General features: G+C 39.4%; 1 protein-coding gene across 1 annotated transcript in view; it reads right to left on the reverse strand.

Annotated features, from left to right (window-relative positions):
* Positions 1-2,413: 2,413 nt before the first annotated feature.
* Positions 2,414-14,019, reverse strand: part of ntrk3a (neurotrophic tyrosine kinase, receptor, type 3a) — a 286,883-nt gene continuing 275,277 nt past the window's right edge. Inside the window, exons 17-18 of the mRNA XM_044193839.1 lie at positions 13,171-13,329; positions 2,414-8,127 (exon numbers count right to left, since the gene is read on the reverse strand). Coding sequence (XP_044049774.1) covers positions 7,942-8,127; positions 13,171-13,329 — 345 coding nt within the window. The 3' untranslated portion in view covers positions 2,414-7,941. The remainder of the gene's footprint in view (positions 8,128-13,170; positions 13,330-14,019) is intronic.

A 14,019-nucleotide genomic window follows, 5' to 3' on the forward strand; every position in this document is an offset into this window, starting at 1 on the left:
ACAAATACTAGACTAATGGCTGGAAAGTAGCGAACACTGTCTGTGGCAGAGACTACAATTTAGCAGTGTGCTGATGTCTGGGCAGAGTTTTCAGTAGAGGTCTTGATTTGCGGAGATGCGGTGCAGCTGGGTGGATCCGCCCTGACTTTGGCACACCTGCAGACAATCACTCACACATACAGGAGAACGGGAAGGGAGAGAGGAGGAGATAGAGAAAGAGAGGCTGCTCCAGGAGATGCATCAGTTAGGGAACTGAGGCCTCAGGGGCAGGTGTAACAGTACCTCCTCCTCTAAGGGTGCCAGTAGGCGCCCGACACTGACTTGTCAGGATGTGAGGCATGAATGTCCCGAATGAGAGTGGGATCCAATATCAGAGAGGGGGACACCCAACTGCTCTCTACAGGCTCTTATCCCTCACAATCCACCAAGTATTGCAAGCCGCGGCCCTGGCGGCGCACATCCAAAAGACAGTCATCAATCATCCAGGGTGGTGGAGGGGCTGAAATAGGAGGGGACTGAGAACTAAAGCACACAGGTTTAATCAAAGATACATGATACTAGAGAAAAACCATAGTTTTTGGCCTGGGGTGTAAGCTGGAGCTGGGACACGGCAGCAGTTGGCTTGGGACTGGGTGACTGGTGGAAGCACAGTGAAGGGCAGCACAAACAGAGTATTATTAGGGCTGTTACCTGGGTCAGGTTGGTTTTGCTGGGCTTGGCGAACGTAGGAGTCAATCTCCCTGGTGACAGTGGCAGCAATGCAGGAGGATGGCAAAATGGGATCTGGGTCAGCGTTGTAGTGGTCAGTAGCAAGTGAATGGGGCATTTGATTGATGTTCCTAGAACCAGGGTGTTAAGTGAGAGTGAAATTGAATCTACCAGAGAAAAAGGCCCTCCTGGCTTGTCGTGAATTCAGATGCTTGGCAGTCTGAATGTAGGTGAGGTTTTTATGATCAGTCCAAATGATGAAGGGAAGTGCAGCTCCTTCCAGCCAGTGATTCCATTCCTCAAGGGCCAGCTTGACTGCCAAGTGTTCACGGTTCCTATCATAGTTTCTGGGGGGAAAAAAGCACAGGGATGGAGTTTATGATCAGAAAGGGAATGTTGAGATAACACAGCACCTACCCCGGTGTTGGAGGCATCCACTTCCACAATGAACTGAAGCTCCGGTTCTGGTTGAGTTAGGACCGGAGCGGCGGTGACTGATTATGCTCTCCTTAAATACAGTGCCATGCTGGACACAAGGGAGGAAGACGCAGTGGCGGTTGGAGGAACGGCAGATGCTGACGGAAAGATTGTGTGGAGAAAAAGAAATAAAGAAAGAATATAAACTGAAAATGTGGTCTCAGTGTGTGTCTTAGGGCCAAGGGAACTCACGGTAGCACAATTCGGCTACAACTGGCGCCCAACTTAACTTGGCTTCTGGGGTGGACATGATGGATCCACAGCAGGTGCAGCCGGTGGTGGCACTGGCTCAGATGCTGGGCGAAATTGTGGCGATGCACCAGAAGCAGGCAGCAGTGAATAGGCAGCAGCTGGAAAGGACGCAGGAACAGGCGTAAAAGCAGACCCAGCTGCTAGCAAGCCTGGTGTCCTGGCCGGGAGCTGCACTACCACCATCCCCACCTCTCTCCCTCTCCGGCGTCACCATCCACAAGATGGCCGCCACGCGTCGGAACTTCCCTGACGTGAGGAGGGCCGTGCTGGATTGGCTGGGATTCTCCACCGAAGATTCCCGCCACCGGTTCCAGAGCATGAGGCTGGGACCTGCTGATCGCCCTTTCATCTACGCCCAGCAAGTGAGGGATGCAGCAACGAGGTGGCTGCAGCCAGGAGAAACCTCTGACGAGGGGCGGCTGATGGATACAGTCATTAGGGAGCACTTTGGTCATCGCATGTTGTTTTAAATGTGCTATAGTAAAAAATTTGACTTGACTCGTCAGTAACTGCAGTATTTTTGATATAGGCTTACTAATTATAACATTGTATTATTATTATTACTATTATTATAATTGTAAGGGAGGGGTTTACCCAAGCTCGTAATATAATACATCCAGGGTGACCAATAGCAACAGATCTACCAACCAATCGCGAGTGATTTTTCTTTTTAAAAGTCTGCGGTTTCAGACAGTTACTTAGCTTGTAACTTAAAACTAAAATTAAATATCACCAGTAATCAAGTGCTAATTATTGACATATATGATAAAGGAGTTATTAAGCTTGTTTGATACTGGCATCAAATAGTGTAAAAGTGAAAAATTGAATGCATGTTTCAGTAATCAATACTTGATAGATCGAATTAAAAGTGGAAGAGGGCAATCTGTATTCAGTAATGAATACATTCTCTATATAAATTTTTCCTGTAGAGGTGTTGGTTGAAGACAAAGACAGAACAAGTAAGAGGACACAACTATTCAAAGATGAAGTAACTTTTAATGAGTCAGAATCATACACAGAGCCGCCTTAGAAGTTCACCACATCTCAGCTTTTTAAAAAGACATTATATAAGTTGTCAAATTATTCTAATACATAGAGTTAGAAATTATAGTATGGAGACAGATATACAACACATTACCCAGCGAGAGAGAGAGCAGAAGAGAAAGACACTGACTTATTATTGAGTAATCATGGTTTTAACATATTCAGCTTAAATACGTTGTATAGGAAACATGATGCAGGAAAATACTCGGGGGGGTGAATAAATAGAATGGAAAAAGAAAGAGTCCAGTACTAAAGTACACATTTGAGACTCACTCAGTGAAAGCTTAAGGCTGTGATCATATAGGACACATTTAGCAGCGTGATAAGTCTGTCTTGAATATTTGAGTTTGAGGTGTTCTGCGCACTGATTTTGTCCTCCAGGAAGCTTGCATTTACTAACGCAGCATGCTTATAGTGCTTTTGAAAGAATGTGTCCTGCACATGTTAGATGTATGACATGTAAGTGTCCTGAGCTGCCAAAAATGTGTCAATTCTGAAGGTCTCAATCAGAAAACTGTTGGTGGTTGTTCCTGTCCTGAATGCCTCATTTAAAGTCCTTTAGAGTCCTGAATGCTAGTTGGCAAAACCTCCCCAAACAAGACAGTTTACAGAGGATTCACCATAGGGTCAACATCAGTTCCTGCCTCTTCCCCACAGAGATCAAAACCTAATAATATACTGGCGCATTGTAGATTTTGGGATACTGGTACACCAATTCTATCCTCCATATTTGGGCAAAAGAAAGTCCAATTCGTCAGAAGAATTTGACTACCAGTCAGAACGTTTAATATTGAATGACTCTACCAAACCCTGGATTACTTTCAATACCAAAATTTAACAACTTTCAATGCCAGTTTTTTTAAAATTATTATTATGCCTAGTTAGGGAAAAGATCATGGTTATAGTTGAGGTTAGGCAATCAAAACTGTTGCTTTGGTTATGCTAGCAAAATATCTTGGATAGGGTAAAAAAAAAAAAACAGGTGTCGGGACACAAATTCCTAACCAGTGTAGGATTTTCTGCAAATATATCTCTGCTATGTCATTGCATTAACTAAATGAAGACAGGAAAGCTCACCATCAAGTCCAGTGATATATTGAAGTGAGAATCACATGGAGAATATTTTCAATGTGAAAAGAATTGAGAAAATCCTTGTTACATACCTTGCCTCTTTCAAGCAGCCGTTTGTGTACATTAGGATTAATTTACATTGTAATGCTATTGTTGTAAATTAAACCCACGGCTAAAACACAATGTGTTCTGCAAATATACAGCAGGTTGACACAATACAATGAACACCTGTGAAACATAATGCAATCGATTATGATAAACTCACAATAAATTGTCATTTTTGTGATGCTTATGAATCAACTCTTCACACACAGTCTCAACAAATGTGTCTGTTGAATGGCTACTGCCTTGGATTGAATTTTGTCTTATAGGCATTCATGTTAATGTGCCCACTCTCTGTAGGTGCTCAGTTTTGTTGTTGAGTGAGAACACAATGCAGCAGGGTCACTTAGCAACCAGGTGGATTGTACAGTTAGTATGAGCAGCACTGGATAAAACTGTTACTGTTAAACAATACTTTTGTAAGACATGTACGCTATAGGTTTTTAGGTGCTCAGATGGATATTAGTGCATTGTACCACACACTGTTAGCTGATTGAAGCATACACCATTGGGTGTTAGCACACAGTAAACTACCGTAATGCGAGGTCCTTAGGGCTCTGTACCACAAACACTGTGCATACACTTTTTCTAAGCCATGTCCATGGAGAGTACTACACATGAGCGCATAAACCTATGAACACTCAGAGCAAGGTTCTAATAAAGTTGGTCCTCACATGCACCTAGTAGACCTTATTGGTAAAACATGACTTCCTGGAGGACATTCAGACCAACATTCACAGTGAGAGAAAGATGCAATATACCGTATATGCCACAAAGTATCTGATCCACCAGATGTGTGTTTTTATATTCTCGTCTTTTCCACTTATGCAACAGACAATCAGTAGTGTGACATGAGTTGCACATAGGACCAAAGAGCTACTGTAGCTTACAAGATTTTCATGTTCCTGCTAAAACTCCATCTTCATAAATATTCATACTTGTGGAATATAACTGTTTAATGTGTTTACAGTTAAATCAGAAAACAGCCAATTATGATTACACGAGTAATGGTATCATACAGTAGGAAAGGGCTTAGAAAGAGGCTGGAAAGTTTACACACTGGGTGAGGTTTCACACAAGCACCTCTGCTGTGACAACTTTGGCCTTATTTTATCCTGGCATTGTGGTCATAATTTATACATTAACATGAATTATTAGTACATAATTTAGTAAAAACCCAGGGCCACACACAGGTGTTAGCAGGATTTATAAAAGCATTGGGATCAGATTTATCTGTACTTTCTCCGCAGGCAGCACAGATGTTTGCATCTGTTCAATCTTGATACATTTTTATTTCCATTACAACTGTAATGCCAGGTAAAAATTTGGTGAGTCATTATTTTAACGCAAAGGTGCTTTTGGAAAAACTAGTTCTTAGACAACATCAGATACATGACAATCAAACATCAGTACACTGAATAGTATGACAGTGGCTTACATGTAGATATCTCACAACTATCAGACCATGCTAAACTTTTCTTAGTCTTTGCACCCTGAGGGACAGAAAAACTGTAGCCCTGTCTTTACCTTTAGACAGATGACACATATAGTTATGGCTATCATTTAGGACAAAAATTGAGCAAATATTTGTCATTTTGCTGTTACGCTGACTCATCTACAGTTTAGTATGGGTTTTGTGTGTCAAGCTAACGGACAGAGTGCTGCCTTTTGATTGTTGGTTTGCACTACCGAGTAAAAACAGACAGATACAATATTTATTGATTGTTTCAAGATGTCTTGAAGACATCTGAGCCATGGGCTCACTGAACCAATGTTTTGCCTTTGACAGACTATCAAACCTGTAGAGCATGTCTGGCTAATGACCCCATGCCCTGATTTATCATTTCTGATGAGATTAGACTAATGGCATTGTCCACAAATGGGTGTATTTTAAATCATAATGATTCTCAGTCTTCTGCATGAGCAAATGTATGGAGACAGATATCTTAATGCTCAGCTGAGTGAGGAGATATATATATTTATAGCAGTGTCAGAATAAAAGTGCTTCTCTGATCATAATGGTGGCAAATCAGGTGGCAAAACTGTGAAAATAAATTTGAACATGAACAATAATAAGTATTATCTTGTTAAAATGGTGAAAAGACATTATATGACTAAATAATAACAATAACTGGAAAGTTTATCAAAATATCTATTGGCTTTCACTGAACCATATACATAAACACATCAAGAAGCTAAAAATAATCAAACGAGAAAAGGAAATAACTTAACATATCTCAAAATGTAGAGATTTACAGTATATACATTCTTTTTAAAAGTAAAACGATTTTCTTCATTGACTGGTAGCTCAATCGTTATCCTTTGAGTTCCGACTTTCTGTTACCATAAAGCTGTTGTTGCTCAATCGTGTCTGGGATCTGATGTCAGACTGGATCCAGGTATATCACACTACATGAAAAGGCTTCTTTTTAAGTAATCCTTAAAAGCTACCTCCCAGCCTATTTTTCCTACCCAGTGGCAGAATATTCCAATGGCTTTGGAGCATGGCAGAGGTCCTCCACTATTTCATTTAAAATAAAAATAAATAAAAAATATATAGAATATGAATTTTTTGTAAAACAGAAAATGTAACTTCACCTTGGGTAGTTCAACGTTCTTGTCAAGCTGCAAAGGTTACAAAAAAACCTTTTTTTTGTTCATTTTTGCTTTTTCCCCCAACGGTAAATTTTTTTCTGTATCATTTTCATCATTTTATTACTGTTTTTGAGGTTTTTTTTGCAATACATAGAGTGCTGAAAGTAGGTTTGTTTGTAAGAAAAATGAGGAAAGTTTACAGCTAGTGTACATTTTTAAGTAGGTAAACAAAATGTAAAAGTGCTCTTATTTTGAAAGACTATTTTTTTTTTATCCCAGTGTTTAGAAAGAAGTAAGAGGCACTTAGGTCCATCTCTATGGTGACAGACAGTCACTCAGGCCACACTTCCAGGCTCAGGATTGGAAGGTCTGGTTCTTGCAGAAGTGAACAGCTCAGTGGGCTGAGACCAGGACTAGAAGGTGTATCTATGAAGGCTTTGCAGATGAAAACATTGAAGCATGTTGACTTTGGATTAGCACAAGAACACAGTGGCTGCTGTACATGACATGCTTGATATATGCATGTCCTTTCTTGTTGACACACTTCCTCGATGTTTCAATGAACAGCGTTGAAAAATCAAATCTGTCCTACAGATGGTCATGTGAACAGTGCATTCCCTTAAAGTTGAGCCAGAACCGCCTGATTATTTTTTATTGATTGTCTATAATGAGGTGGTTTACTTTGTCAGCATTTTGGCCTCTTTCTTTGATGTTTGTATCAGGACAATTCTGATCTGGAGTAGTCATGCCAACCAAGGTTCCACAATGAGATGATGCAGCAGTTCAGTTCCTCTCTTTCTGGTCTTACTAAGAACCACCAATCAAAGATTATGATCATCACTTTGGAATGAAAAACTCCATCAGAAGCAGACAACTGTTTCACACCTGAAAAGTAGGTCATTAAATAGAATTTGAATTTTAACCCAAACAGATTTAATTAACAGACGCATAGTAGTCAAAACTGTAGGGAGTCATCATGATGATATTATGAAGATGTTTCAGAATGTTTGCCATAAACACTTATAATGGTAAACCCAAGACATGTAAAATATAATCTGGGACAGGATATTTGAAATACAGCCAAGCCGAGTCAGACTCTACCGAGCTAGGTCAGGCTTCATCAAGACTAGGATAGACCAAAGCTGTACTGATTTAGACAAGGTGAAATGAGGATGCATAGGCTAGGAAATTATGGTACCTAAATTATTAGGACAAGAAAACTAAACCATACCAGACCAGTACAATCAGGTTCATCCAGTTCAGTCCAGTTTGGATGCAATCCATAGTTCATAGTCAATACTTTTTAGTCATGAGTTCATTTGAAAAGGAGCAAGACTGGACCATACAAGCCCAAACCCAACCATTTAGGTAAGGTCCAAGACATTTCCTTTGATTATAATGTGATTCAATGTAATGTAATGCAGTTCATTCCAATCCAGTTAAACACGCATCACTCCACTTTAGTTAGTTCATTTAAATCCTATTATGTCAGGCAGTTGGATGCAAGGTACAGTACATTCCTAATCCCAATTTACATGGTTTCTGTTCCATCACATACTATGCTCTGAGTCCATGCCAGACTTCTGCTCCAAGGCAATCCATTTCCTTCTGATCCAGTGAACTCATTTCTACTCCAGTGATAATCTAGTCCAACCTAAAATACATCCCATTCCTTTCCACTCACGTCCATTTCTATCCCAGTATGTCCAGATAGACCGGTGTGGCTTTCATCAGAGTAAACAGCATCTTCTGAATGTCCTTAATGTTGAGGCGCTGTTGTGGCTCCCTCTGCCAGCAGCCAAGCATAATATCATAGACTTCCTTGGGACAGAGCCTGGGGCGCTCCAGTACCCTGCCCTGAGTAATGCACTCTATCACCTGGGAAGACAGTGAGACACACAGTTATATGTCCTGCATTTGTTCCAGATGACCAAAAAGTGGTACATATCTACCAATGCCAAACAGCATGGCTGGATCACTCAGTTAATACAAATCAAGTCAAATCACATCATAGTCAATAAAAATCCAGAGTGCAATGGACTTTCTTTTGAGTTGTTCCACAGAGGACATTGCATTTTTCTGTTTTTGCTGAACATTTGGAAGAGCATGTTCAAGCAGCACTTCTATACCCTTTTTCTTAAACCAGTGGCAAGGACATGCTGAAACTTAAGATACAAGATCTGTCCAATGCATACATAAATATAGTATAGAAATTGATGCTTAAAGCCACTATGTGTAAATTTACCACGTCTTCAAAAATGTTCTGAAGGCATACATTTTTGTTTGTTTCCTAGTTGAAATTGGTGGCTTCTATGTTTTGCTATAAGCCACTTCATCAAAGTGTATCTACACATAATGGCTTTAAAGTTAGTAGTGTATGAAATTTCCAATTAGTTGCCAATAAACCTCAAAATTTTATGTATTGAGAGATCCAGTTACATGAAATATGGCCAAGGCTCACCCCTTTGAAGCCCTACTGAACTTTGACACAGAAAAAGGACAATAATCAAACAATGAAAAAGGGACACAAAAAATGATAACTAAATAATAACTCTGTTTCCAACTCTTGCTCACACACTTAACCACAGCATCCTGTACAACATATTGCAGCACCTGTGTGACTTATGCTAACGGTTGCACTCTCTCGTTGTGCAGAACATCCTGTATGATCTTTGATCCTGTGTTATTCTCCACTGGGTAAAGTCCCCAGCTTGTAACCGACATCAAAGCCTTTTGACCTATGACCTATGGCTTGCTAAGTCTTTTTAAGCAACTTTTCACTTTGAGCTGGGTAGTTAGCAAAGCCTATGTGTGTGTATGTAACAACCAGTTAGAATCGGTTATTAAGGACGATATTGTGTCCAAATTATGTGAAGGTCAAGTTGGCGTGTGAGATGTTATTCACTCATTATAAAAAGGGTGGGAAATTCCTGAGGGACAGAGACAACTCAGAAAGTGCTCATTTTGCTGTAGGAGTCCTCACTCATGTGCACACAATAAAAGAAACTTGTATTAACAGATATGTTGATTCAGTTTTATTAATACCTAAAGAAGACTAAAGATTTCTCTTCAACAATATATCATTGGGACTTTTGATGTCTTATGTGAAGGCGATACTACATGTGACTGAAGAAAGTTTAAATTTTTCACCATTCCTTTAATTTTGGCTATTATTGCAATGTATGCTGTTTTAACATAATCTATATATTTTATAGGATATTGTTGCTTTTGTGATGTAACATTGTGCACTATTTTACTTATTTGAGTAAAAGTAAGTTGTAAGTTAATTTGAACTGCTTTGTCAACTCCAATATTGTTTGCGCTTAGGATACTGTCTAGGGGAAAACAGAATTGTACTTTGATTACATGATGTCTAACCCTAACCAACACTGGTTAGGCATGTTATGTATACATTTTGGGTGGGCTGTACTCAACACAAGTTAAATTATAATTATGTCCTGTCAGTCAGCAGTAGAGAGAAGCAAAATAAACTTTGACTATGCTCTGGTACATGCACAGAAACCTGGCTTGGACTGAGGCATACAGTATATACCACAGGGGTTATTAGGCAGTTTCCTCCATTTAAAGATATTTCTCTGCATTAGGCTCTTGGTGTCCTGTAAACAGCCACAACGATCCCACACTGAGCATCAATTAGACCTGTACTCGTATATCCGCTATTGGCCCAAAGCTGCTAAGGTTCAAGTGAGCACATACAGTTCATGGTCCACAACACCTCAACACCTCCAATTATGTACGTCCTTATTATCAGCATCAACAGGAGGAGGCTAATAAGATGTTTGGAACTTAAGCTCCAAACAGTCTGCAGGGTTTTAGAAAGGGTGCCGAAGCAGCTCCCGTGTATTCAATACATTGTCTGAAACTCTTTGTTGGATTTTGTTAAATGTATGTAAATTGCCCTTTGTCGTTCATCTTCTGGACGATTTTCTGGTAGTTGACTAAAGTCTAAACCAGAACACTGCATCAGTTAACTTAAAGAGACCATTCAGAGATTTGGGATTTGTCTCACAAACTAAAGCCTTGTTCTACCAAGGCTTTGGTGGCAGGCATTGCTGGGCTTAACAAAGAAAAACCTCAAGGCAAAGATAAACGTCTTCCTTTCACTTTACCTTTAATGACTAAACTGGTTGCTAGGGTTTGTATTGGGGGCTTTTCCCCTTCTACTGACTCACTATTAGAAACTGTCTTCTGCTCTGCTTTCTATCATCCACCTTAAAAGCAATGGTTAGTCTTCAGCAGCTTATAAATGATACATTTGTTTGGACATTGGTGACATAATCTCTGCTCAAACAACAAGGAGCACCTGCAAACTAATCAAACTTGATCAAACAAATAAATAAATTGCTAATTGTAACTTTATGCTATTCATTGAGTTTATTATACTTCTATTATTTGAGTTTGGACAGCTTCTGGGAGATGAGGGAGGTTGCTATATTAATGTTGCTCCATAATCTTTTTAGTATAGATTAATATAGGTTTATTAGTATTGATTTTTTCCATTTATCAAAGTTCATCAGTACCTTGCTATATGTTCATCTGAGAGTAGTCTGCATGCATACTGAGCTGCAGTTTAATTTCAGAGGAGAAGGGCTTGCTAACATTTAAGGGAACTTGCAACATGCTTGTTGCTCCACATAGGCTGGGTACATTTATACGTAGGATATTGTCCTCGTATCAAGGTACATCAGTATCTTGCCAAATGTTCATCTGTGAGTAGTCAGTTCAAATTTGCAATGCTTGACCTACTTTAGCATTTACCTTGGGATATTTATTATTATTATTTATATCTAATAATGCCTATATAGTAAAGGTTAATATCATGACATATTGTAACACTAAGTATAAGTTATGTGTGTTGTTTTGCAGTGGTTTCATTGAGGGAGGTGTCCATCGTAGTGGGTAATTGGCTGAGGAGTAGTTCCGAGGAGGGAAAAGGGGGTTATGTGTAGTTGCTACATCATGCACCAGAATGACTGAGACTAGCAGGACATGTTAATGGCGAATTAGCTAACGAGAAATACAAGTTCAGAGAACCAGCGGTTTAGCTACCCTGTTTTTGTTGTTTTAGCGGGGACACCTCAACCTCGGGTTAGCTGTTGCTGCTGCAAGAGAATAAATCTGGCCTCCGTTGGGCTATCAACCCACATCGACTCCTCATCGTTCTTCCTCCATCTGCCTAGCTACCCCGCAAGGCTATATCATAGTGCCATAAAGACTACATTGCCTCAAAAATCATTAAAATGACATAATGATGAGGTGCGTGCAGCAGCCACTTTCAGCGAATGCGCACAGTGAAGAAAAGTAAAAATTCCTCAACAAATTTGAAAAAAATCTCCAAAACAAAAATTTGATTATTTTTTTGGTTTTGGTTTTCTATTTTATTTGATTACCCTCTTCAGTATGAAAATAGGAAAACACACAGTTGTGCCCCCAAAAAACGAAAAACTAAATTTTGATCCTGATTCCGTTTTACAGCTTTCCGGATTTAATGAAACAATTGAATGAACAGATGATATACGAACCCAACTTCAGTAACTTCATGAGTCACAAATCATGGCAACAACAAGCGTGTCCGAGTCGTGTTCATCACTACTGTACTTTAGTGTCTTCGGGAAACACATTCCGTTGTTGTCTGTGCACCTTGCAGCGCGTTTTCTGTATTTGCAGCGTGTTTGCTAAATGTGTTGTCAAATTGATGACGTTTTCTTAATTTGCTTGTGTTTTGTCTATTTGCATGTGTTTTCTAAGTTGCAGTGTGTTGAGCTCCGTAATAATGAACATTTTCACAGCACTATTTCCATCAACAACATAGTCATGTCATACTCAACCTTCTGCTGCTGCTCTCACTTTCAGTGTTAGTTTATGTATCATTATACACAGAGTACCTTCATGCTACACACAAAAAAATCTATTTTTAATAGCAATATTGTAGTCATTCACAAATTATTTTCAATTGCTTACTTCATTTACTGTGCAGCTGCTGTCAATGAAGCTCAACACTTCTGGCATGGATGTTTCTCATTAAAAGCCTTCCAGTGGCTCAGAGGGCACAATCCCTCCCTTACCTGAAACATCTGCAGGAAGTATTCATTTTCATTGGCAATAGTTTGACAGCAGTCAAAATGATGGCAAAAGCTCTTATCTTTCTCTACTGATTTCCCCCATGAAATCTATACAACTGACAAAAAAGTGGATTTAGACACCAGGGCTGGACCCGAATATTCGAATATTTGGATATTCGTTTGTGGGGTAGGTATTAGATTTTCAATTTGGGATTCATATATTTGCACACCTACACCTCTGTCTCCTACTGCACAACGCTGCACACACACTCACTGGCTTGCCCCACCCTGCCTCTTTCTGTTTCTCTCTCGCTGTATCATACAGGGGCAGAGTGAGGGGAGATTGTCCATTAGTTCATCGATCACGGATGGCGTTGGTCTCTTGGACGGATAAAAAATATAAATAGTCTTGCTCACCCCACCCCCCGTCACAGCCAAAGCTTTGAATATTCGCTGTTGATTACTACCGAAACTTCAAAGCCCCAAAAATGGAATTCAGGACAGTCCTATTAGACACATAGAGGCAGACCAATAAGAAGGGGAATCTTGGGGCCACAACAAAATATCAAGACGTCTGTATTATTCCTTCAGTATGCTGTTCAGTTTTCTATTTAGGTGAGGAATTAGCATTTCGGCTGCGCGTGTAGATCTGGCAGGCTAATGTTAATGTAACTGATATGATTGATGGCCAACCCTACAAAAATAAGACCCAAGTTTTAATAAACTGGAATTTCCCTTTAATTTAGTTCCTATTGGTTGGTGATTATACAAATCATAAATGACTTAATACAGACTTATACCATACATAAATACATACAGTATGTATATGATAGTGTACCTCATTATTGGCGAGCTGAAACCACGGCTGTTTGCCGTAAGTGAAGATCTCCCACAGAATGACTCCGAAGCTCCACACGTCACTCTCTGTGGTGAACTTCCTGTACATGATACTCTCTGGGGGCATCCAGCGGATTGGCAGCATGGTGTGACCTCCCACCTGAACACACACACACACACACACACACACACGAGAAATAAGTTTTAAAAATGAACATGAAAATGTGTATGATGATCTTACACATGATGCTTTTTGGGGATGATATTACCAGCAATGAAAGTGAACTCGACATTTATTAAGGGACACACACATGTGTAAGTCAAACTTACATGTGGACACTCGCTCATACAATGCCACTGTTCAAAGTCACAAGGCAATCCCAGGTTTACGATTTATAATGCAAAAATCATATTTGACTCCATGGTACACTGGTTGAAAGCTTTTACTGTATTGGCCCAAATCTAAAATTACCTTGATTATAAAGATGTCCTTTTGAAAATAAGAAATAATAATAAAATAATTACATTTTGTGGGTTATTTGGATAAAATACAGTAATATAATTATTAATGTTGTTCATGTATTCTGTTCATTTAGTAGGCAGTTTATTAGGTTTATATTTGCTTTTACTCATTTTATTCTACTTATTTAACTTGTTTTAAACTAATTTCATGCAAGCTTTTACATTATTACTTGTATTTGTCTTGTTAGATATTAGCTTTAGGTTTGGTCCCCATATGGTCATTCTAATTGCTCTGACATGTTGATGATATAGAATAATTTACAGTAGTAATTACAATTCAAAAAAGTATTTGATGGCCTTGAGAAAGAAAACAGAAACATCAGTGATG

This window comes from Siniperca chuatsi, linkage group LG4 (genome assembly GCF_020085105.1).
Source record: "Siniperca chuatsi isolate FFG_IHB_CAS linkage group LG4, ASM2008510v1, whole genome shotgun sequence".
NCBI classification, from domain to species: Eukaryota; Metazoa; Chordata; class Actinopteri; order Centrarchiformes; family Sinipercidae; genus Siniperca; species Siniperca chuatsi.